Source organism: Acipenser ruthenus, chromosome 3 (assembly GCF_902713425.1).
Source record: "Acipenser ruthenus chromosome 3, fAciRut3.2 maternal haplotype, whole genome shotgun sequence".
NCBI lineage: Eukaryota > Metazoa > Chordata > Actinopteri > Acipenseriformes > Acipenseridae > Acipenser > Acipenser ruthenus.
The window spans coordinates 94,318,676-94,341,944 of record NC_081191.1 but is presented as its reverse complement, the minus strand read 5'-3'; the positions used below and the strand labels follow the sequence as shown (position 1 = coordinate 94,341,944).

Here is a 23,269-nt window from a genome sequence, read left to right as displayed (position 1 = left end):
CTGTAGTGTTTTTTAATAGGTGAATTAAAAATAGGTGTGTGTATATTAATATGCGTAGATGGAAAACACTACACAATGCCAGTACTGTAGAAACAATCATCATCATCATCATCACGACAAGATGCCACACCATGTCTACTGTTTGATCTCTTTGAATTACATTAATAATGAGGCCGCCTCCGTAGTCAGAAGAATCGGGAAAGCAATACTGGCAGAAGGACGAGTTTAATTAAAAACCTCGCCCTGCGCAGTTCATTTATCAAAACGTAGAGAGCACAATTAAACTGCAGATATACTACTTGCTCGCTGTCACAGTAAACGAGGTTATGATATATTACCCTAATGCGATGCAATGCTAGACGGCACTGACACAAGATACAGTACTGGACTGCACACGTTTTATGTTGTGTTTTGATAGAATTTTCTAACCTTGACTCAAGGTAGCAATAAAAACATATCGCTAATGGATGTGCAGGATTAGTTCATGGAGATATTGGATAGCATCATGAGGTAACGTGAACAAAACTATATGACTAGATGCATTGCCAAGTCATAGATGATCAAAACAGTGGGGGCATTTACTGTAACATATTGTCAATTAAAATTGTCTGCTATACTACTATGACTGAGGACCGTTTGTTTGTTTGTTTGTTTGTTTTGTTTGTTTTTTCGTTAAAGAAAACCACCGCGCTTCCTGTTGGTTGTCTAAAATTAGACAGTTGTAAAAAAAAAAAAAGGCGTGTCTTTTCAAGGGTGTGTTTTGGATTACTTTTTAAAAATATTTTTTATATCTTATCTGTATATTATTGGAAACAAAAGGAATGTGCACTTATTTTCAAACTAGGCACTTTGGAGCCATTTGGAATGAACATTCTATTCTGAGGTCATCATCATCATCATCAACATTCTGGAATTTTGTTTAAAAGACTACTTGTTTGTTTTTTATCAACTTTTTAAAGCACTGTTTTTTTGTATTCGGCCGATGAAGGACTTGTGGTCCAAAAACGTCCTGATAATTGATTTGTAATCAATTATTCTACCTTTTTAAGTACCTGAAATATCCTTTTCTTTATTTCTTTTTTCTTATTGATCATTTTGGTACACAGCAGTTTTCCTTTTTCTCAAACTATATATTTATATTAGGGGAGAGACTACACCAAGGTCATGATACACAAGCCATGATACAATTCATATCACAATACTTATGAAAAACTCACCTCTGCTTGACAGATTTGAAACTATTTCAGATCTATACACAGATTCATTTGAAAATCAATGATATTTATTTACCACTAAGTAATATACCACTTGTTTGATTTTAAAGACAAAGCAGTACATCAGTTAGAGTTCCAGGGACATCAGATTTAACTTAATTAACCAAATCTGCTTACCACATTTCTGAGAAAGGAAAAAAATACTAAGCAATGTGTTTGATAATATTAAAAGTACAAACTTTGTTCATGTGTTTCTTTAGAAAAATCTAAATATCAAGTTTTTCAGCATTAAGTTATGATGTCTAATCAATAACAATTTAAATATTTTTAAAAAGTACATACGCGTTTTTGCTTGCATCATACTTATGGTACAACGGAGAAGTTAGACAACAAGCAGTGGAAGGGTTGAAGAGCATAGACAGCAGCGCTCTACCAGGCAAACTAAAACTCTGGTGCTTTCAGTTTGGTCTACTGCCGAGGTTGCTGTGGCCACTGACTGTGTACGAGGTGTCTTTGACAATAGTAGAGAAGCTGTAAGCTTTAATCAGTTCATACATCAGGAAATGGTTGAGAGTTCCACGCTGCCTCAGCAGAGTGGGACTTTATGGTAAAGGAATACTGCAGCTACCAGTCTCCGCTCTAACCGAGGAGTTTAAGTGCGCCAAGGTCCGACTGGAAATGACATTAGTAGAGTCACGCGACAAATGCGTAAGGGAGGCAGCACCTGTGTTGAAAACTGGAAGAAAGTGGGCGGCAAAGAAAGCTGTGGGGGATGCAAAGGCTGCCCTTCGAATTGGTGATAAACATAGGGCGTTCACCATGGAAGAGGGGGTCTTGGTCTCAGTTCAGCTCCTCCTACATTGCACAAGGCAGCCCCAGCTCAACAGAGGAAGCTAGTAGTCAACGAGGTGCAAAAGCAGGAGGTGAGGATGTATAAAGGCCATTTCCCAGACCAAGCAGGGAGAATGGATGAGATGGGAGAGTGTGGAACAACGCAAGATTGGCTGGCAAGACCTATGGTAAATGGAACAGAGCAGGATCAGTTTCCTCATCAGGTCAACATATGATGTTCTCCCATCACCACAGAACCTAAACCTCTGGGTAGGAAAGGATCCCTCATGTCCTTTGTGTTCATCACCTGCAACCTTAAGGCACATTTTGACAGGATGTAAGGTGGCTCTTAGCCAAGGACGGTTTACTTGGCGCCATGACCACGTGCTGCGATGTTTGGCCTTAGCATTGGAAGACAAGCGTAACATGAGCAATAAGTTGCCACCTGTTCCATCAAAACATTACACACAAAAGACGACATTCCTCCGCCCAGGAGAGCAACCACCAAGAAAAGGTGTTAAAACCAATCCTCACCCAGGACAACTGGAAGCTGCTAGACACTGGAAAATGCTGGTAGATGTTGGTCAACGGCTTATTTTTCCACCTGAGATTGCCACCACTAACCTTCGACCACATATTGTCTTGTGGTCTGGATCAGCACACCTTGTTCAACTGGTAGAGTTAACAGTGCCATGGGGAGATGCTGTAGATGAGGCGTATGAGAGGAAGAAACTGCGGTATACTCAACTAGCCTCTGAAGCGGAACAGCGAGGATGGAGAGTTCGGGTTTACCCAGTGGAGGTGGGTTGTCGAGGATTTGTGGCACACTCTACAACCCGGTTTCTCAGAGACGTCAGATTCAGTGGCTAAGAGTTGTGTCACACAGTGAAGAACTTATCTGAAGTAGAAGAGAAGAGCAGCATCTGGCTGTGGTTGAGATGGAAAGATTCTGGCTGGGGATCTCAAGCACAATAGAAAGAAAGAAACACAGATGTATGGGTAAGTAAGCTGGGCTGAGTTGAGTGGGGGACGGAGGGGGGTGATGCTGGGACACCAGAATCACCGTCGAGCCCTCTTGAGGTGTCGTGGGCTAGTCGACAAAACACAGAGGATGGAAGGTGCCCACTTGAAGACCCCAGAGATGTACCCTACTTCGCTCAGTCCAGACGGCTGTCATGCTGATGCGCTGGGGAGACCGCACTGTGTTTTGATCCCCGGAGCCAGCATTGCAGCTGTTGTGTGTGCTGATGCGCTAGGGAGGCAATGAGCTGATCCCTGGAGCCAGCATTACACTTCAGCCATCAACACCAGACAGAAGGATATCTGCATCATCATATGGAAGGAAACGCAAATGGATAGACACAGATGGATCACATTAGTTTACTGTAAAGCTACGTCTTAGTTGGTGCTTATCTTGGCGAGAGCCGAGTTCAAATCAGCATGAAGTTTTAACATCTACTCTCCTGTAATTGAAATCAACTTTAACTTAATAGATTATTATTATTATTATTATTATTATTATTATATCATACATTTTATCACAAAGTATTTCTACTTTTGACGTTAAGGTTGAGTATATATATATATATATATATATATATATATATATATATATATATATATATATATATATATATATATATATATTGTATACTATTCTACACTGTGCTATTCTTAAATGTGGTTAGAAATAATTTAAATTATTAGATTAAAGTTAAAGATTTTATTCTTCTTTAACCATTCTGAAGTATTTTTTTTTAATTTTTTTTTTTTAAATTTAGTCGTTGCCAATTATTTTTTATTATTTTCTCCTAATTTGGAATGGCCAATTATTTTATTATGGTCGGCTCACCGCTACCACCCCTGCGCTGACTCGGGAGGGCGAAGATGAACACACGCTGTCCTCCGAAGCGTGTGCCGTCAAGCCGACCGCTTTTTTTCACACTGCAGGCTCACCATGCAGCCACCCAAGAGCTACAATGTCGGAGGACAACGCAGCTCTCGGGCAGCTTACAGGCAAGCCTGCAGGCGCCCGGCCAGACTACAGGGGTCTCTGGTGCGCGGTGAGCCGAGGACACCCTGACCGACCTAACCCTCCCTCCCCCCGGGCGACGCTCGGCCAATTGTGCGCTGCCCCTTGGAAGCTCCCGTCCTCGATCGGCAAAGGAATAGCCTGGATTCGAACTCGCGACTTGCAGGCTATAGAGCGCATCCTGCACTCACGTGGAGCGCCTTTCCTGGATGCGCCACTCGGTAGCCCCCTCTGAAGTAGATTTTGATGTGTGCTTTGGATCGTTGTCGTGTTGGAACGTCCAGTTGCGCTTTAAACAAAGTTTGATAGCGGAGGGTTTCAGATGATTGGCCAATATCTTTTGGTATGCGATGGAATCCATTTCACCATGTATTGGAACTAAATTTTCTTTGCCATTAGAGAAAACAGTCCCATAGAAGAATATTACCACCTCCATGCTTGACAGTAGGTATGGTGTTCTTTTCTTTGTACACCTCACCAGACTTTCTCCAAACTTAACGACTATCAGCGTGACCAAATAGCTCAATTTTTGTTTCATAACTCCACAAAACTTTTGACCAGAACTCATATCCATCATTCAAATGCCATTTTGCAAACTTTAAGTGAATTGTCCATGTGACATTTTCCTAAGAGTGGCTTTTTCCTTGGCCTGTGACCATTGAGACCTTCACATTGCAATACTCGGCCTATAGTTGAAATGGAAACCCGAGTCCCACTTGCAGACAATTCACTTGGAATATCTTTGGCAGTCAATCTCAGATTGTTATTAACCTTCCTCACAATTCTTCTACTTGTTCTTGGTGAAAGAACCTTCTTTCTTCCAGATCGAGGGAGCATTGTGACAGGACCATGACTCTTGTATTTCTTGATAATAGAAACAATAGTTGAAATTGGGATACTCATATACTTAGAAATCTTCTTGTATCCTTCTCCAGCTTTATGACAATAAATCATTTTCTGCCTAAGGTCTTCAGATAGCTCTTTACTTTTTCCCATATTGACTTATTGGTAATGACAGCAGTCATCCTATGCATAACCCCTAAGAATGTTCACCTACAATCTAGCATTTTCTAGAGTTTTCTAGAATTAGGTTCTGCATTATCATATTGAAATTTCTAGCACCTTGTATACAATACTATCATAGCATCAAAGGGTATGTATACTTTTGAATTAGCATTTTTGGAGCTCTGCAAAAACAAATGCTGAAATAAATAATTTTAGACATCTATTTCTTGTAACTTTTTTTCCTCATCCACAAAAGTAAAACTTTTGCTACAAAAGATTTTTCCTAAAATTCTTTGTTTTTTGAGAAATTTCTAGAAATTAGACATTTCTATAGGGGTATGTAAACTTTTGACTGCAACTGTAAATATGATTGCATACCCTGCCTTAGAACAACACACTATGAATACAAGAATACTGTAAAGTCAGTTTTGCAACTGTGCTGGTTTACAGTTTGCCTGTGGGATTTAATAACCTCACACACAAAGCTTCTGCAAAACAAGCACACTCCCGAATTGATATGGGCCCTAATCAGAAGTTATTTAAAGAATGTTTCTATTATAGCACTATTTAGGGTGTCTGCTAAGAAATAAATAATAATAATAATAGTATGTAGATGGCAGGACATTTGCATACACTAAACCACAAAGGAACAATTAAGCTGTAGAGCTTGCAATACATCAACATTTGACAGCAAGCAATTTCTAGATTACTAATATGTCACTAAAACGGTCAGTAAAGCTAAAGGCCTTGGAGAGGTCAGTAGCCAATATTAGTAGTGCAGAAATGAGATGGACCACAATGACCTGACCACTTAGGAACAATACATCTTTCTGGAAAGACAGCTAAGAAATAAGAACTCTGTTTTTCAGTGTTGTGGTTGGAAAATCAGCCACTACCAGTCCAGTCTTGTAACAATACAATCAGGCAAAAGAAGAATATCCTCCGTTCCTTTAATTTGATGGGTGCATGAAAGGAATGCTATCTTGACTAGATGTTCCTTTCTCTTTAACAAGGCATTGAGAGTGTTGTATTTGAAACATTACAGTGAAAAAATCCTTCTGCGCCTCTTTTTGTCTACTTGGCCATAGAGGTGGCCAGACCAGGTTAATTGAAAATAACTAATGGTTTTACAGTTTCTGTAGCTTTATTCAATGGAAGAATCACATTATTTACCCCTTTGTTATTTGCAGCACTGCTGTATAGTGAGAAGGGAAGTGAGGGGGTAGGAAAGAAATCATGCCACAAAAGCTTTAAAGCATTGCAAGTTGTCTATTCATTTTCTAAATGGTGTGGTTGTGACGCTATGTACATTACATTTTACCACGGTCCTTAGACTACAGTATACCTCCAAGTGTAGTTTTTCAGGAATTTATGCAAAAATCTCTGTCCAGCAGAGGGCAAACTTACTCCAACCTGAAGTCTTTATAATAGACAGGCATTCAATTTTGCCAAAAACAATTCTAACCTTAAACTATGACCCCCCCCCCCCCCCCCACAAATTTTAGCTGAACGTTTTTAATAAACATGCAAATAATGCTCACATCAATAGGAAAAAAAGTAGTTGCTCTGTGCATTAATGATTTAGATACAGACTTCGCTCTCTGATTGATTACACTTTCCTGTTGTTAATGCTATAGTGCTACTTTGGATGTTAATATGTTATGTTGTTTTTTCATACTGGACACGGCAATTTCTTACTTACAGAGATTATGTAAGCCCTTTATTTTAGTGGGCCAAAAATGTCACGTGTTTATATATTTTTTAAATGTAACTACTTTTATTGTAGCGTATATGTGGTTTTTGCATTGCACATTGTAGCTTTAAAGATAAGTGTTTGTTTGGTGAAAATATATGAAATGACAAAACCGTGGGCATACTGCAGCAACTTTTAATTATATTTCAAGTCAATAAATATATTAACTGCACTTCTTGATTCTTTAGCATGACTGTGCTGTGCTCTACCTTTGAATTTTAAGCATGCCTAATTATAAGTGTAATCTACCTACCTAATGTTAAACTCTGCAATAATGCCTTCACAGCCCCTTTTTATTCCCTTGGCACCGCCCCCTTATATGCAAATGAGGACATGGAAACCCACTCACATTCTATTGGCCCTACCCTTGAACTTGACCCAATAAGAACAAACATTTTAACAGCCACTCACCTCAGACATACCCAGAAGACAGTAATAACACAATGCGTTTACAGACAGAGCACAACAAAAGAAAATGTTCCCTGAAAATAGAACCATTACCGAATTTAACCATTACCGAATGGGTACTAACCTCGTTAAGAGCCAAAACCTGAATAAGATACAACAAAGCTGCTCAGCCCCGTCTCTGAGACACAGTCATGCCCACCCCCGAGGGTATAAAGAAATGTCATTTTCCCTTGAAGCCTGCTGCAATCATGGATTATTATTATTATTATTATTTATTTCTTAGCAGACGCCCTTATCCAGGGCGACTTACAATTGTTACAAGATATCACATTATACATTATTTCACATTATACAGATATCACATTATTTTACATAAAATTACCCATTTATACAGTTGGGTTTTTACTGAAGCAATCTAGGTAAAGTACCTTGCTCAAGGGTACAACAGCAGTGTCCCCCACTGGGGATTGAACCCACAACCCTCCGGTCAAGAGCCCTAACCACTACTCCACACTGCTGCCCTTGAAGGTTAATGGTTACATTTATATTTCATGGAACCAGGGTTAGGATAATAACCTAACGTTCCCTTTCAAGTACGTAATGTAACCATTACCAAATGGGCCATTATATCCAAATTGTCACAAGGGCAAGATCCGCGACCTAAGTCTGCAGAACCTAGTAAAGGTATGGGGAGTAGCCTGCACCGCTGCATTGCAAGTGTTCTTGACAGATGCACCCTGGAATAAAGCCCACGAATTTGTCATGCCCCTAAAGGAATGGGCTTTTTGGAGGGGGCAAGTTGGCCAGCTCATAGGCAGTCCTGACTATGACTGCTATCCATTTGGACAGCCTCGGACTGCTTCCAACTTTTCGTCCTGTCAACGTAGCACTGGGCAGAGCATATAAAAAAAAATATATATATTTCTTAGCAGACACCCTTATCCAGGGCGACTTACAATTGTTACAAGATATAACATTATTTTTACATACAATTACCCATTTATACAGTTGGGTTTTTCACTGGAGCAATCTAGGTAAAGTACCTTGCTGAAGGGTACAGCAGCAGTGTCCCCCACCTGGGATTGAACCCACGACCCTCCGGTCAAGAGTACAGGGCCCTAACCACTACTCCACACTGCTGCCCATATGGAGCGGCAGCTCCCTGTCTTCGGCAAATGGCAGGATTGGTAGGATTGGGACGGAGCGTAACCCTTGTCCTGGCCTCTGTAAAAATTAAGCAGGCTCTCACTAAGGAGAAAGCCAACATCTCGCTCACCTTCTTTGCAAAGGTGATAGAAAGCAACAGTCACTTGAGCGATAAATATTTCAGCTCAGCTGAATGCATGGGCTCAAATGGAGGCTTCAAGAGTGCATTAAGTACCATGTTTAACCTCCAGCAAGGAACAAGTCCTTCATAGGTGGCTGGAGCCGCCAAACGTCTTTAAAAAATTGCCCCACCAGGAAGCCTGGGGAGACCGAGTCAACTTTAACATGGCAAGCCGAATGGCTGCCAGATAGACCTTTAATATAGAGGGTTATTTCCCCTCATCAAACAGGTCCTCCAAAAATAATTGCAGCATTACTGCCATGGGACAAGTCGTGTGGCAGAACCTACGAGGCAGACCCCATGTCTGAAAGATGCTCTACTTGTACCCGTACTGGGAACACGTAGACACTACTCCAGCATTTTGTAAGGTGTCAATAACCTTATCAAACAGACCCAGATGGCTCAATGCAGCTATTCAGGGTCCAGACCCAGAGCTACAGGCTCGATGGGTCGGTATGCTATAAGGTCCCTCATGCCTGCTCAGTCACGGTGCTTGGGCAGTTTCCACGGCTGCCTACTCAGAAGCTGCATCAGGGTTTAAAACCAGAATCTCCTGGACCAATAAGGGGCTACTAGGAGCACCTTGGCCCGGTCCTGCCTGATTTTCTCCAGACACAGCAGGAGCAAGACGAGCAGAGGGAAGGCAAAAGGAGGTCCACTGTCCAGTTTTTCACCCCGGGCGGATGTAGTGCCCACAGTGAGAGGAGGTTCTCGTGTGCCCAGAGCAAAAGCTTACGGCCCACGCGATGGAGACTGGGCGACCTCAGGCCTCCTTGGTGGTTGAAGTAAGCCACCACTGTTGTGCTGTCTGCACGGACAAGCACATGCCTCCCTCGAACCTTCTGCAACAAATGCTGTAAGGCTAGGTAAGCTGCCTGCAGTTCCAAACACTTATGTGGAGACCCTTCCAAGGGGGATTCCACACACCTGCGTCCCTCTGCCATTCCACACAGTGCCCCAGCCCAGGTTGGACGCGTCAGTGGTGACAACCTCCCTTCTGGTGACACTGCCCAGCTCTACGCCGAGGTGCAGATGGGCAGGCTGTTTCCACCAGGAGTGTGCCTTTAGACCGTAGCAAGACACTGTCAATAGGTGGTCACGGTTCAACACATGCTGAGAAACCCTGCTGTTGAACCAGGCCTGCAGAGGGCGCAAAAGAACATAAGAACACAAGAAAGTTTACAAATGAGAGGAGGCCATTCAGCCCATCTTGCTCGTTTGGTTGTTAGTAGCTTATTGATCCCAGAATCTCACCAAGCAGCTTCTTGAAGGATCCCAGGGTGTCAGCTTCAACAACATTACTGGGGAGTCGGTTCCAGACCCATGCGCATGCGCATAATAGCTAAATAGTTCTAACATGCGACTATTCTCTGCATTCTGCCGTCCGACAGAGCAGACAGCATGGATCTGGAGTCCAAGCCCACTCCTAGATAGGAGGCTGTCTGAGAAGACGTGAGCTGGCTCGTCGCCTGACTTACCGTAAAACCCAACCGTTGAAGGTGGCCGGTGACAAGTTCGTGTGGACGTCTGTCTGTGCTGGAGACTGGGCATAAATTAACCAGTCATCCAAATAATTCAGTACTCTGAAGCCTTGAGTCTCAAAGGGGCCATGATAGCTTCCATGCACTTCGAAAATGCATGGGGAGCTAGAAAGAGGCCAAATAGCAAAACCCGGAACTCGTACACAGTTCCCTGAAAGGCTTCCTGTGCACTGATTTTATGGGGATGTTATTGGGCACTAGGAAGTACCTGGAGTAGAACCTCCTGAAACACCACAGCGGTGTCTTGCGGGTCCATGACTGATGTTAGAGACACCTTAAAAGGGAAGGAGACAGTGCTTGAACTGCAGAGAGTAGCCGGTTTGAATGGTAGTAAGCTCACAGAGTCCCGTGATGCACTGACGCCAATACTCCAGATGACTCCCTGAGAAGGAGCCCTGGGCCTGTGGCAGCAAATCCCTAGTGCCGCTGTTCAGCTTGTGGCTTGGCCTGAGGCTTTTGCCTCTGCACCGGGCGGGCAGAACCGGTTCTGAATACCCCCTCTGGCAGCAGGGGCAGCCGAATGTGACGGTCCCTGAGGCTGCTGGAGCCCGGGGCACCAGTTTGCCGCTGGTTTGCGCACTAGGGGTGGTCGCTTTTTTGCAAGCTCCTTTGTGGATTCCCGCACGCGGTGAGAGCACTACAGCATTTCGTCTACCACGGGCCATCCAACAGCAGCACTTTGTCCCCATCAGGCACGCGTGCCTGGGAAAGAAAGCTGCCTGCATGCAGCAACCAATGCTGCCAGGTTTCTACCTACAGCCTGCGTGTTCAGTTTTGTCAGATGGAGCAGGTTCTTATTAACCTTACTAACCATTACCGAATGGGTATTAACCTCGTTAAGAGTCCAAGGCCTATGTGGCAGTCCATCAGCTCATCGTAGCTGTTGGAGATATTCTCAGGAACATGGTGCGTGAAGGGAGATGACATAGCACCTAGTACAAGGTGTGCACCACTGCAGCTTACAGTTCAGTCAATGTTTAAAACAATAATACTGTCTGTTCCCTCTTCCTTTTCATCTCAGAGTGCACCATTGAAAATAAAAAAAAACTCTATAGCATTAGGTTTGATGTCCATTGTAATTGTGTTTACAGTAGTTCTGAAATAAGGAGATAATGTAATGTACAGTATAGGGTGTATCTTATTGTGTATGAGAGTCCATCTCACACAGCTTGGGTGGTTTGTCTACTCAAACTGTGCAAAGTGATGCCTCTTATAATATGAGAAACCCTACACACAAGCACACTACATATTGTAATATACACATCACAAAAACGGATACTGTAGCCAAGAACTAGTCATATTAAATACAACAAAGGTTTGCAAATATAGCATCCCATTCCCCTTTGTAGAGCCTAGTTCCCAGTCTATTGGGAACAGTGCAGACTTAACATATTTTGTACAATACATTTGAAATTCAGTGAAAAGCTGTGTCACAATATGCATTACCCTATTCTATGGAAATCAATAGTAATTACAGTCAGGTTTCAGGCTTTTAGTTAAAACAATAAATTATAAGTGCCTGCAATGCTGTGGGCTTTTAATCAATACTTGCCATGTTTCAGCAATTTATATCACAGTATTCATGGCCCCACTATATCTCTTAGCAATTAAGAACTACAAAATGACCAAGGTACCTTTAAGCAGTCTCTTCAAAGTAGTATATTGATTTCCTACACTAAACATTAATATGTGTTCAGTTCTGGTCACCTCGTTACAAAAAGAATATTGCTGCCCTAGAAAGAGTGCAAAGAAGAGTGACCAGAATTATCCTGGGTTTAAAAGGCATGTCGTATGCAAACAGGCTCAAAGAATTGAATCTGTTCAGTCTTGAACAAAGAAGACTATGCAGTGATCTGATTCAAGCATTCAAAATTCTAAAAGGTATTGACAATGTCGACCCAGGGGACTTTTTCGACCTGGAAAAAGAAACAAGGACCAGGGGTCACAAATGGAGATTAGATAAAGGAGCATTCAGAACAGAAAATAGGAGGCACTTTTTTACACTGAGAATTGTGAGGGTCTGGAACCAACTCACCAGTAATGTTGAAGGGATCCTTCAAGAAGCTGCTTGATGAGATTCTGGGATCAATAAGCTACTAACAACCAAACGAGCAAGATGGGCAGAATGGCCTCCTCTCGTTTGTAAACTTTCTTATGTTCTTATGTTCTCATATGTCCATTGCATTGCATGGTGTGCATGCCAATAGAAAGAAAGTACAAGTACAGTTATTGAAAAGGGATATACTGGTAAGTTTCAAATCTATACTGCCTTCTACAAATATCTTCCTATGTCCACCACCTGCTGGGAAAATGTATAGGAGCTAGACCAGACTGCAAGACCACTGCAGGAGCAAAAACAAGGTGTGAGGACAAAAGGAGATTGGTCCAGAGCCATCCCATTATACACAAGAATAAACCTCATGGTATGAATAAGATCTTTCTGTGCAATCTTTCAACTAGCATGGGCTGTCCAAAAAAAAGAAAGAAAGAATTCCCCCAACATATAGAACCAAATCAATGGGAACACAGAAGTGCTTGTGTAGCCTCACAGCAGCTTGCATTAACTCTGATGTGGTTTGAGCCCAGGCATTTTCAGCACATGCCCATTGCTCAATGACTTAATCACAACTAGTGTAGGCCAGCATGAGGTCGGAACCCTTGCGTGCACTTCTGTTCTAACTTCACTGTAGATCAATGACACTACTGAAAATGAGTATTTGATAATAAATGTGAGAAAATAAAGCAGCACTGAGTTGCTTATTTATTCAAGAACATAAGAAAGTTTATAAACGAGAGGAAGCCATTCAGCCCATTTTGCTTGTTTGGTTGTTAGTAGCTTATTGATCCCAGAAAGTCATCAAGCAGCTTCTTGAAGGATCCCAGGGTGTCAGCTTCAACAACATTACTGGGGAGTTGGTTCCAGACCCTCACAATTCTCTGTGTAAAAAAGTGCCGCCTATTTTCAGTTCTGATTGCCCCTTTATCTAATCTCCATTTGTGATCCCTGGTTCTTGTTTCTTTTTTTCAGGTTGAAAAAGTCCCTTAGGTCGAAATTGTCAATACCTTTTAGAATTCTGAATGCTTGAATCAGATCGGCACATAGTCTTCTTTGTTCAAGACTGAATAGATTCAATTCTTTAAGCCTGTCTGCATATGACATGCCTTTTAAATTCTGGTCGTTCTTCTTTGCAGTCTTTCTAGAGCAGCAATATCCTTTTTGTAACGAGGTGACCAGAACTGAACACAATATTCTACATGAGGTCTTACTAATGCATTGTAAAGTTTTAACATTAATTCTCTTGATTTAAATTCAACACTTTTTACTATATATCCGAGCATCTTGTTGGCCTTTTTCATAGCTTCCCCACATTGTCTAGATGAAGACATTTCTGAGTCAACATAAACTCCTAGGTCCTTTACATAGATTCCTTCTTCAATTTCAGTATTTCCCATATTATATTTATAATGCACATTTTTATTGCCTGCATGCAGTATCTTACACTTTTCTCTATTAAATGTCATTTGCCATGTGTCTGCCCAGTTCTGAATGCTTTCTAGATCATTTTGAATGACCTTTGCTGCTGCAACAGTGTTTTCTACTCCTCCTATTTTTGTGTTGTCTGCAAATTTCACAAGTGCTTACTATACCAGAATCTAAATCATTAATGTAGATTAGGAATAGCAGAAGACCTAATACCTGATCCCTGTAGTATTCCACTGGTTACCAGACGCAAACTAAACCAGCTGCCAGGTTCTAAATGCAGTGTAACAGGTAGTGCGTCAAGAAGGCAAATGCTTTCTGTATTTGTTTTTAATTTATAAAAATATGTTTATTTCCAGTATTCTTTCAGAAATGGGAATTTTCACAGGGAGTTGCACATTACACAGCAATTGTGAAATTGTGAAATCACGGCATTACACGGAAATTGTGAAATCCATGATGAACAGCTGATGCCCTTTAGGGGTGGTGCAAGTTCATTCAGTACATGACCAGAGAAGTGTGGGATATAGTGCAGTCAATTTAGAAACACCGGTCGCAGCATAACAACAGATCCTTTCTTCACAAGAGTGCCCCTCGCTGAAGCACAACTTGAGAAAGGATGGACACTTGTGGGGACACTCTGCCAAAGCAAGCCAGACATCCCTGCTGTGCTGTGAAGAGTCAAGAAGTTCATAGCACTGAATTCGGCAAGGCTGTCATTTTACTGAGCACAATGCATCACAACAAGTCAGTAGATGGTGAGAGCCAGAAAAAGAAAACAGATGTCATTAAATATTACAACGGCTGGCGCCGACCTGCTGGACCAGATGGTTCATACATATTCCTGCAAGCGACAATCCAGCAGGTGGCTTATGGTCCTGTAGTACAATGTTCTGGATGTAGCTTGCCTGAATGCTTACTTGCTGTACATATCACAGCATCCAGAATACAGAGAAGGGCTGACGCACAAATTACACTTATTCCTACAAGAACTTGTAAGGGAAATGGTCACACCACACGAGAAGCAGGTTGGAAGACAGTCCTGTCTTCCTAAAATCGTCATCTCCTCAATGGAGAAGTGTGGTGTAGCAGTACAAGAACACACTGCACATAGCTAAGAGCAGGGTCAACTGAAGAACATATGTAATTATTGCCCTTTGAAGAAGGACCATGAAAACTCCATGATAGGCATCAAATGTGAATGCTATGTGTGCAAGAGAGCACAGCCATGTTGTATGTGCGACTGCCTGCAACGAAGAATGCTTCTTGGGTCGTTTGGTCTCTTTATTACATAATAAGAGAGTGTGGCAAGCTGGCCTGAGCGGTGACGTCAGACCCGGAAGAAACACACAGCACTGCGAGTGAAATGTGAATGTGCTGCTTGCGCATTTAATAACAAAATATAAAGTTCAGACAAAACAAAACACTGATACAAAAACTAAATAGTATGTTGACCAAACAGACAAACAAAATGGACACGGAACAAACAAACAGGTATCATGCTGGTGTATAACCCCGTGTACAACCCCGTGTCACCCATGATCACTCTATTTATACACCTGTGGCTGGAGCCTTAATTAATCATTTAATCATTTCTTTCTTTCTATTGTGCTTGAGATCCCCAGCCAGAACCTTTCCATCTCAACCACAGCCAGTTGCTGCTCCTCTCTGCTGCTTCAGATAAGTTCTTCACTGTGCGACGCAACTCTTGGCCACTGAATCCGACGTCTCTGAGAAACCGGGTTGTAGAGTGTGCCACAAATCCTCGACAACCCACTTCCACTGGGTAAACCCGGACTCTCCATCCTCGCTGTTCCGCTTCAAGGGCTAGTTGAGCATACCGCAGTTTCTTTCTCTCATACGCCTCATCTACAGCATCTCCCCATGGCACTGTTAACTCTACCAGTTGAACAAGGCGTGCTGATCCAGACCACAAGACAATATCTGGTCGAAGGTTAGTGGTGGCAATCTCAGGTGGAAAAATAAGCCGTTGACCAACATCTGCCAGCATTTTCCAGTCTCTAGCTCTAGTTTTAACACCTTTTCTTGGTGGTTGCTCTCCTGGGCGGAGGACATAATACAGGTAAGAGCAGTTATGAAAGTAGAATAAGATCAAATTCAAGTAAGAGCAAAATAAAGAATACAGTAAATTATAAGTAAGAGCGAAATCGGCTAAGAACAGTTAAAAGTTAGAGTAAATATTTGCTTATATGAGTAAAGTCCAGTGTCTGTCGGAGGTGAAGGACCGGAGGGGGTGAGAGGGGGTGTAGGGAGAAATGAGGGGAGGGGGGAGCAGAAAGGTCAAAATAGCAATAGGTGAGTACAAGAGTTTTAAATTGGATGCGAGCAGCGATAGGGAGCCAGTGCAGAGATCGGAGGAGCGGTGTAGCGTGGGAGAAACGAGGAAGGGAAAAGACAAGGTGAGCAGCAGAGTTTTGGATGAACTGGAGCGGACAGGTAGCGGACAGAGGCGAGACGGTAAGTAAGCTGGGCTGAGTTGAGTGGGGGACGGAGGGGGGTGATGCTGGGACGCCAGAATCACTGTTGAGCCCTCTTGAGGTGTCGTGGGCTAGTCGACGAAACACTGAGGATGGAAGGTGCCCACTTGAAGACCCCAGAGATGTACCCTACTTAACTCAATCCAGACGGTTGTCATGCTGATGCGCTGGGGAGGCCGCACTGTGGTTGATCCCCGGAGCCAGCATCGCAGCCGTTGTGTGTGCTGATGCGCCAGGGAGGCAAAATAAGCTGATCCCTGGAGCCAGCATTACACTTCAGCCATTAACACCAGACAGAAGGATATCTACATCATCATATGGAAGGAAACATAAATGGATGGAGACACATATGGATTACATTAGTTTACTGTAAAGCTACGTCTTAGTTGGTGCTTATCTTGGCGAGAGCCGAGTTCAAATCAGCATGAAGTTTTAACATCTACTCTCGTGTAATGGAAATCATGAAGATCTGGATCCATCCAGTGACTGCTGTGAATAGTGCAGCTGGCAACAAGGGCCTCACATTGATCAGTACTTCTTACGAAGTCAGTCAAGTCAGTCGAATGAAATCCAGCGACAGGAAGCAAACCACAGTTTGCAGGATATCAGCACACCTGTCATAGATGTGAGGAGGACTTGCATGGACACAGTTAGTGATGAACCTAATGATCCTTGTGAACCCGGTCAGACAAACCAGCATAAGAGAGAAAAGAACCTCAACGGGCACAAGCCTGGAGTTAAATGGCCAAGAGCTTGTGAGAAAATTGCATGGGACACAGTAAACACAGATCTCTGCTTTGCATTGGAAAGATTAAGTGGAACAGTTGAAAAGAAGCTGGATAAATTTGGGGACATCATCTACGCATATGGAAGTGAGAGGTTTGGAGTTGAAAAAAGGAAGGAAAAAGTACAAACTATTCCTGGAAAGTCTAGACAGCAGCAGGAGATTGAACGCTTAGTTAGAGAAAGGAGACAGCTGAGGAAGCAATGGAGAAGAGCAAAACAAAGTCAGAAGGAGGGACTCAATCTCTTACAAAGGGTCATAAAAGATAAGCTTGCAACATTGCGCAGAGCAGAGCGCCTACGGAAACGCTACAAAAAGAAGGAGTGTGCGAGAGCTAACTTTTATAAAGACCCATTCAAATTTGTAAAGAAGTTATTCACCAGTGAGAAGAATGGCACATTAAAAGCATCTAAGGTTGAGCTGGAGAGATATTTGGAGGGAACACATACAGACTCAAAAAGGCAGGAGCCTATGTCAACTCCATCAGACATCCCACCTATCAATCCACCAGAATACCAAATGGAGGACTGTGCACCTAAGTGGAAAGACGTAGAGTAAGCTGTGAAAAAAGCAAGGGCTTCATCATCTCCAGGGCCTAATGGAGTTCCGTACAGAGTGTACAAGAGTGCTTCAGGAGTTCTACGAATTCTGTGGAAATTGATGAAAGTGGCATGGGAAAAACAGGTTGTACCAAGAGCATGGCGCCGAGCAGGTGGAGTCTTTATACCTAAAGAAAAAGATTCTACAAGCATCAATTAGTTTCGTCCTATTTCCCTATTAAACGTAGAAGGTAAGATTTTCTTCAGCATTATTGCTCAGAGATTGTCAACTTACCTATTAACTGCTTCATTGACACTTCAATACAAAAAGCGGGCATTCCAGGTTTCCCAGGATGCTTAGAACACATCAGTGTGATCTGGTAACAAATTCAATCAGCTAAAAAGGAGAGGAAGGAGCTCCATGTGACATTCCTGGATTTGGCTAATGCATATGGTTCAGTGCCACATGAACTTCTTTGGGCAGCATTTGATTTTTTCAGTGTACCGATGACAATAACAAATTTAGTGAAAGCCTACTTTGGAGATTTGCAATTTAGTTTTTCAACTTTAGAATTCAACACTACATGGCAATGCCTAGAGGTTGGAATAATGGCAGGATGCACCATTTCTCCACTGACTTTTACCATGACAATGGAAGTAATCATTAGGGCATCAAAATGGGTAGTAGGAGGAGAGCGCTTGGCTTCTGGAATGCGACTATCACCAATTCGAGCATACATGGATGACATGACAACCATGACTACAACAGTAGCCTGCACTAATCAGTTATTGGGCAAATTAACCAATAACATTGAATGGGCACGAATGCAATTCAAGCCCACTAAATCAAGGAGCACCTCTATAATTAAAGGCAAAGTAGTAGATGAAACATTCTTCATTGATGGTGAGGCAATACCAACAGTGTCTGAGAAGCCAGTGAAGAGTCATGGGAGATGGTACGACGGGGATCTAAAGGACACAGTTCATGTGGGAGAAGTTAGACAACAAGCAGTGGAAGGGTTGAAGAGCATAGACAGCTGCGCTCTACCAGGCAAACTAAAACTCTGGTGCTTTTAGTTTGGTCTACTGCTGAGGTTGCTGTGGCCACTGACTGTGTACGAGGTTTCTTTGACAATAGTAGAGAAGCTGTAAGCTTTAATCAGTTCATACATCAGGAAATGGTTGGGAGTTCCACGCTGCATCAGCAGAGTGGGACTTTATGGTAAAGGAATACTGCAGCTACCAGTCTCCGCTCTAACCGAGGAGTTTAAGTGCGCCAAGGTCCGACTGGAAATGACATTAGTAGAGTCACGCGACAAATGCGTAAGGGAGGCAGCACCTGTGTTGAAAACTGGAAGAAAGTGGGCGGCAAAGAAAGCTGTGGGGGATGCAAAGGCTGCCCTTCGAATTGGTGATATCATGGGGCAAGTTCAGCATGGAAGAGGGGGTCTTGGTCTCAGTTCAGCTCCTCCTACATGGCACAGGGCAGCCCCAGCTCAAAGGAGGAAGCTGGTAGTCAACGAGGTGCAAAAGCAGGAGGAGAGGATGAGGTGTATAATGGCCATTTCCCAGGCCAAGCAGGGAGAATGGATGAGATGGGAGAGTGTGGAACAACGCAAGATTGGCTGGCAAGACCTATGGTCAATGGAACACAATAGGATCAGTTTCCTCATCAGGTCAACATATGATGTTCTCCCATCACCACAGAACCTAAACCTCTGGGTAGGAGAGGATCCCTCATGTCCTTTGTGTTCATCACCTGCAACATTAAGGCACATTTTGACAGGATGTAAGGTGGCTCTTAGCCAAGGATGGTTTACTTGGCGCCATGACCACGTGCTGCGATGTTTGGCCTTAGCATTGGAAGACAAGCGTAACATGACCAATAAGTTGCCACCTGTTCCATCAAAACATTACACACAAAAGACAACATTCCTCCACCCAGGAGAGCAACCACCAAGAAAAGGTGTTAAAACCAATTCTCGCCCAGGACAACTGGAAGCTGCTAGAGACTGGAAAATGCTGGCAGATGTTGGTCAACGGCTTATTTTTCCACCTGAGATTGCCACCACTAACCTTCGACCAGATATTGTCTTATGGTCTGGATCAGCACGCCTTGTTCAACTGGTAGTTAACAGTGCCATGGGGAGATGCTGTAGATGAGGCGTATGAGAGGAAGAAACTGCGGTATGCTCAACTAGCCCCTGAAGCGGAACAGCAAGGATGGAGAGTCCGGGTTTACCCAGTGGAAGTGGGTTGTCGAGGATTTGTGGCACACTCTACAACCCGGTTTCTCAGAGACGTCGGATTCAGTGGCCAAGAGTTGCGTCGCACAGTGAAGAACTTATCTGAAGCAGCAGAGAGGAGCAGCAACTGGCTGTGGTTGAGACGGAAAGATTCTGGCTGGGGATCTCAAGCACAATAGAAAGAAAGAAACGCTGATGTACAGGTAAGTAAGCTGGGCTGAGTTGAGTGGGGGACAGAGGGGGGTGATGCTGGGATGCCAGAATCACCGTCGAGCCCGCTTGAGGTGTCGTGGGCTAGTCAACAAAACATTGAGGATGGAAGGTGCCCACTTGAAGACCCCAGAGATGTACCCTACTTAACTCAGTCCAGACGGTTGTCATGCTGATGCGCTGGGGAGGCAAAATAAGCTGATCCCTGGAGCCAGCATTACACTTCAGCCATTAACACCAGACAGAAGGATATCTACATCATCATATGGAAGGAAACGTAAATGGATGGAGACACATATGGATTACATTAGTTTACTGTAAAGCTACGTCCTAGTTGGTGCTTATCTTGGCGAGAGCCGAGTTCAAATCAGCATGAAGTTTTAACATCTACTCTCGTGTAATGGAAATCATGATATTCTGTAATGTGATATTTTATAATGCGATACTTTGTACTGTGATACTTTGTAACAATTGTAAGTCACCCTGGACAAGGGCGTCTGCTAAGAAATAAATAAATAAATACATACATACATACAACACAGCATTCACAATCTTTTCTAACACTCAATTAAAGGTCATTTATAATACACTAAAACAAAGAGGTATAAGGTATCGATTGTAGACATTTTCTATACAATATACTCTACACCTACATCTTCACTCACAATATCGATCACACTTTTTGGAATCAATTCTGCCTGGCATACAGTCCAATATAAACATGTTTGTTTCATGCAACAGTCTTTTTTCCTACTTTAATGTTCATCTAACGAATGACTCAGAAAAGAGGGTGCCTTTCTGATTGCTGTACCACTACACTGCTGGCAGGCTGTGGTATACTGTCAAATCAAGTGATTTATTTAACAGTCATCAATAAACGAAAATGTAAAGTTTAGAAATACTTTGAATTAATCAATCATTAAAACACTGGACTCTATGGCAGGCAGAATCGATTTTCGGGTACAGGTTTTTTTATTTATTTTTTATTTTGTTAAAGAATTATTGAGGGCGATGGGGGTATATTGTTGCATTTTTAGTTCCACTTTTCTTTTTAAATCACAAAGCCATTAATATATAAATAAAACATTAATACCATAAATTGCATCAACCACCTTAATTTCCTCTACTCTATAGAGCATGTGAAACGTGTAATATAATACCACAGGGTATCACATAAGATTAAGCCATTGTAAGCTTTATTATGGGCCTCATTAGTCACGTGTGCTTAATAAGACCACCAGACAAGTATAACTAATTAAGGTCATAACACAGTTTGGAATTATTTCAACTGCTATTGTACGTAATTGGATACTAATATGTTACCCTGTGGTGTGTTACACACTGAGGGATAAATTCAATTAACTTTTAGAATGGAGAAAACATTTCGGAAAATAGAATTCTTGTAATAAACTGGTAAAAATCTGCTCTTTTAACAGAATAATGTTAGTAGGTTAAAGTTAATCAAATTGGACCTAGAGCATGATTAAATACAGCCAATGCAAATTGTGAGCTACCCATTTTTACGCAGCATATACCGTAATATCTCTTTATTGGTGTCGGAAAGCAAAGCAAAAAGAGGTTTATCCCCAATACAGACAAAAGAAAAAAAATTTAAACAGCAGATGTACGTGCACTTTACTTGTACTTTAAAACCCGTTTAATAAACAGCATTTACATGAAATCACTACAGCAAATAAAAATGCAGTTTATTTTGTGGGTTCCTACCTTGGGTCCTTTGGCGGAACGGACCCTGCTGATGCTGTTACTTACTCCTGCCGTTTGATTCATGTTCTTAAAAACACCCCGATCTTGCCTTAAGACGACTTAAAAACAGAAAATAAAATTGAAAGCTAAAACTATTTAAACGCTTCTTGTTTTTTTTTTCTTTCCTGTTCTTTTTTAGTGTGTTCAGAAGTAGTGTTACAAAAACAATCTCGATAAACATTAATGATTAAAAAAAAAAAAAGTTTCTTTGGAGATGTAAGAAGCAGTAGCGCAGAGAATCCTGGCGTGCGTTGAATGGTGCTCTTGTTTATTTTCAGATGGCGTGAAAATGCTTTTTTTGCCTGTCTTCCACTGCTGTTCTCCTTCCTGAAGAAATATGTAGACCAAACACCAGTACAACTAAAAGTCCCGAATATCGAAACGGTATACTGAAATTAGGCTAAGCTTGCCAGCTCAGCGGTTGACGTTTGTTCAGAAAGAAACTTTAAAATGCAAGGGGATGTGCTGCTGGTAAGTTTCAGGTGGGCGAGCCTACTTCAGCTGCCGGGCAGAAGAATCCCTGCACAAAGTGAAACCCACGACGTCTCTCACTTGACAACCCCCTGCTTTCAGTAAACAACACAGCTCTTTTCTTTTTTTTATTATGCCTAGTAAAAGAGACCGGAATTAAAAAGACACAGAAGCCTGAAGATATCGCTGCCTGCGTTATTATGGGGCCATCCGGTGGAGAGCAGCGCACTTGTCCCAGGATTTCTCAGAGCTGTCGAAAGGTGGCACGCGAGCCCTTAACTGGAGCTCCAGCCTACATTACATTACTTCAGCTTGCAGGTCAGTAGGAACCGGCAGAATTCAAAGCAGTGTTCGAGTTACAGGAAAGAGCTTGTAATTAAACATGACATTTGCTCTGTGTCTTTGATAGATTTAGTCCCCGTTTTCGATAAGTCACATAAATATCTGAACAAATAATAACTATTCACATATTCCTTCATATTGTTAGCAAAAAGTTAATACACATTTAAAAAATCAAATTAATAATATGCAATTATTATAGCCACCAGAGATTTATATATCAGTTCGGCTCAGGGTTGGAATATATATAAAGTACAATTCCTTTTTTTAAAAAAAAGAATTTTCAGCAGTTTTTTGTTTTTTGGGCTGACATGCCTAGTGCTAAGGTTTTTATTTTATTTTTTTACTTATATATATGAGGCTATGTGGTCCGGTGGTTAAAGCTTATTGATCCCAGGAGGAGTGGCAAACACTGTTGCACTGTTGTAAAGTATTGCATGCAGGCAATAAAAATGTGCATTATAAATATCATATGGGAGATACTGAAATTGAAGACGGCAACTATGAAAAAGACCTAGGAGTTTATGTAGACTCAGAAATGTCTTCATCTAGACAATGTGGGGAAGCTGTAAAAAAGGCCAACAAGATGCTCGGCTATATAGTGAAAAGTGTTGAATTTAAATCAAGGGAAGTAATGTTAAAACTTTACAATCCATTAGTAAGACCTCATCTAGAATATTGTGTTCAGTTCTGGTCACCTCGTTACAAAAAGGATATTGCTGATCTAGAAAGAGTGCAAGGAAGAGCAACCAGAATTATCCGGGTTTAAAAGGCATGTTGTATGCAGACAGGCTAAAAGAATTGAATCTATTCAGTCTTGAACAAA

General features: G+C 42.2%; 1 protein-coding gene across 1 annotated transcript in view; it reads right to left on the bottom strand.

Annotated features, from left to right (window-relative positions):
* Nucleotides 1-22,398, bottom strand: part of LOC117394847 (dipeptidyl aminopeptidase-like protein 6) — a 261,273-nt gene extending 238,875 nt beyond the window's left edge. The window contains exon 1 of the mRNA XM_033993494.3: nt 21,595-22,398. Coding sequence (XP_033849385.3) covers nt 21,595-21,657 — 63 coding nt within the window. The 5' untranslated portion in view covers nt 21,658-22,398. The remainder of the gene's footprint in view (nt 1-21,594) is intronic.
* Nucleotides 22,399-23,269: the final 871 nt, after the last annotated feature.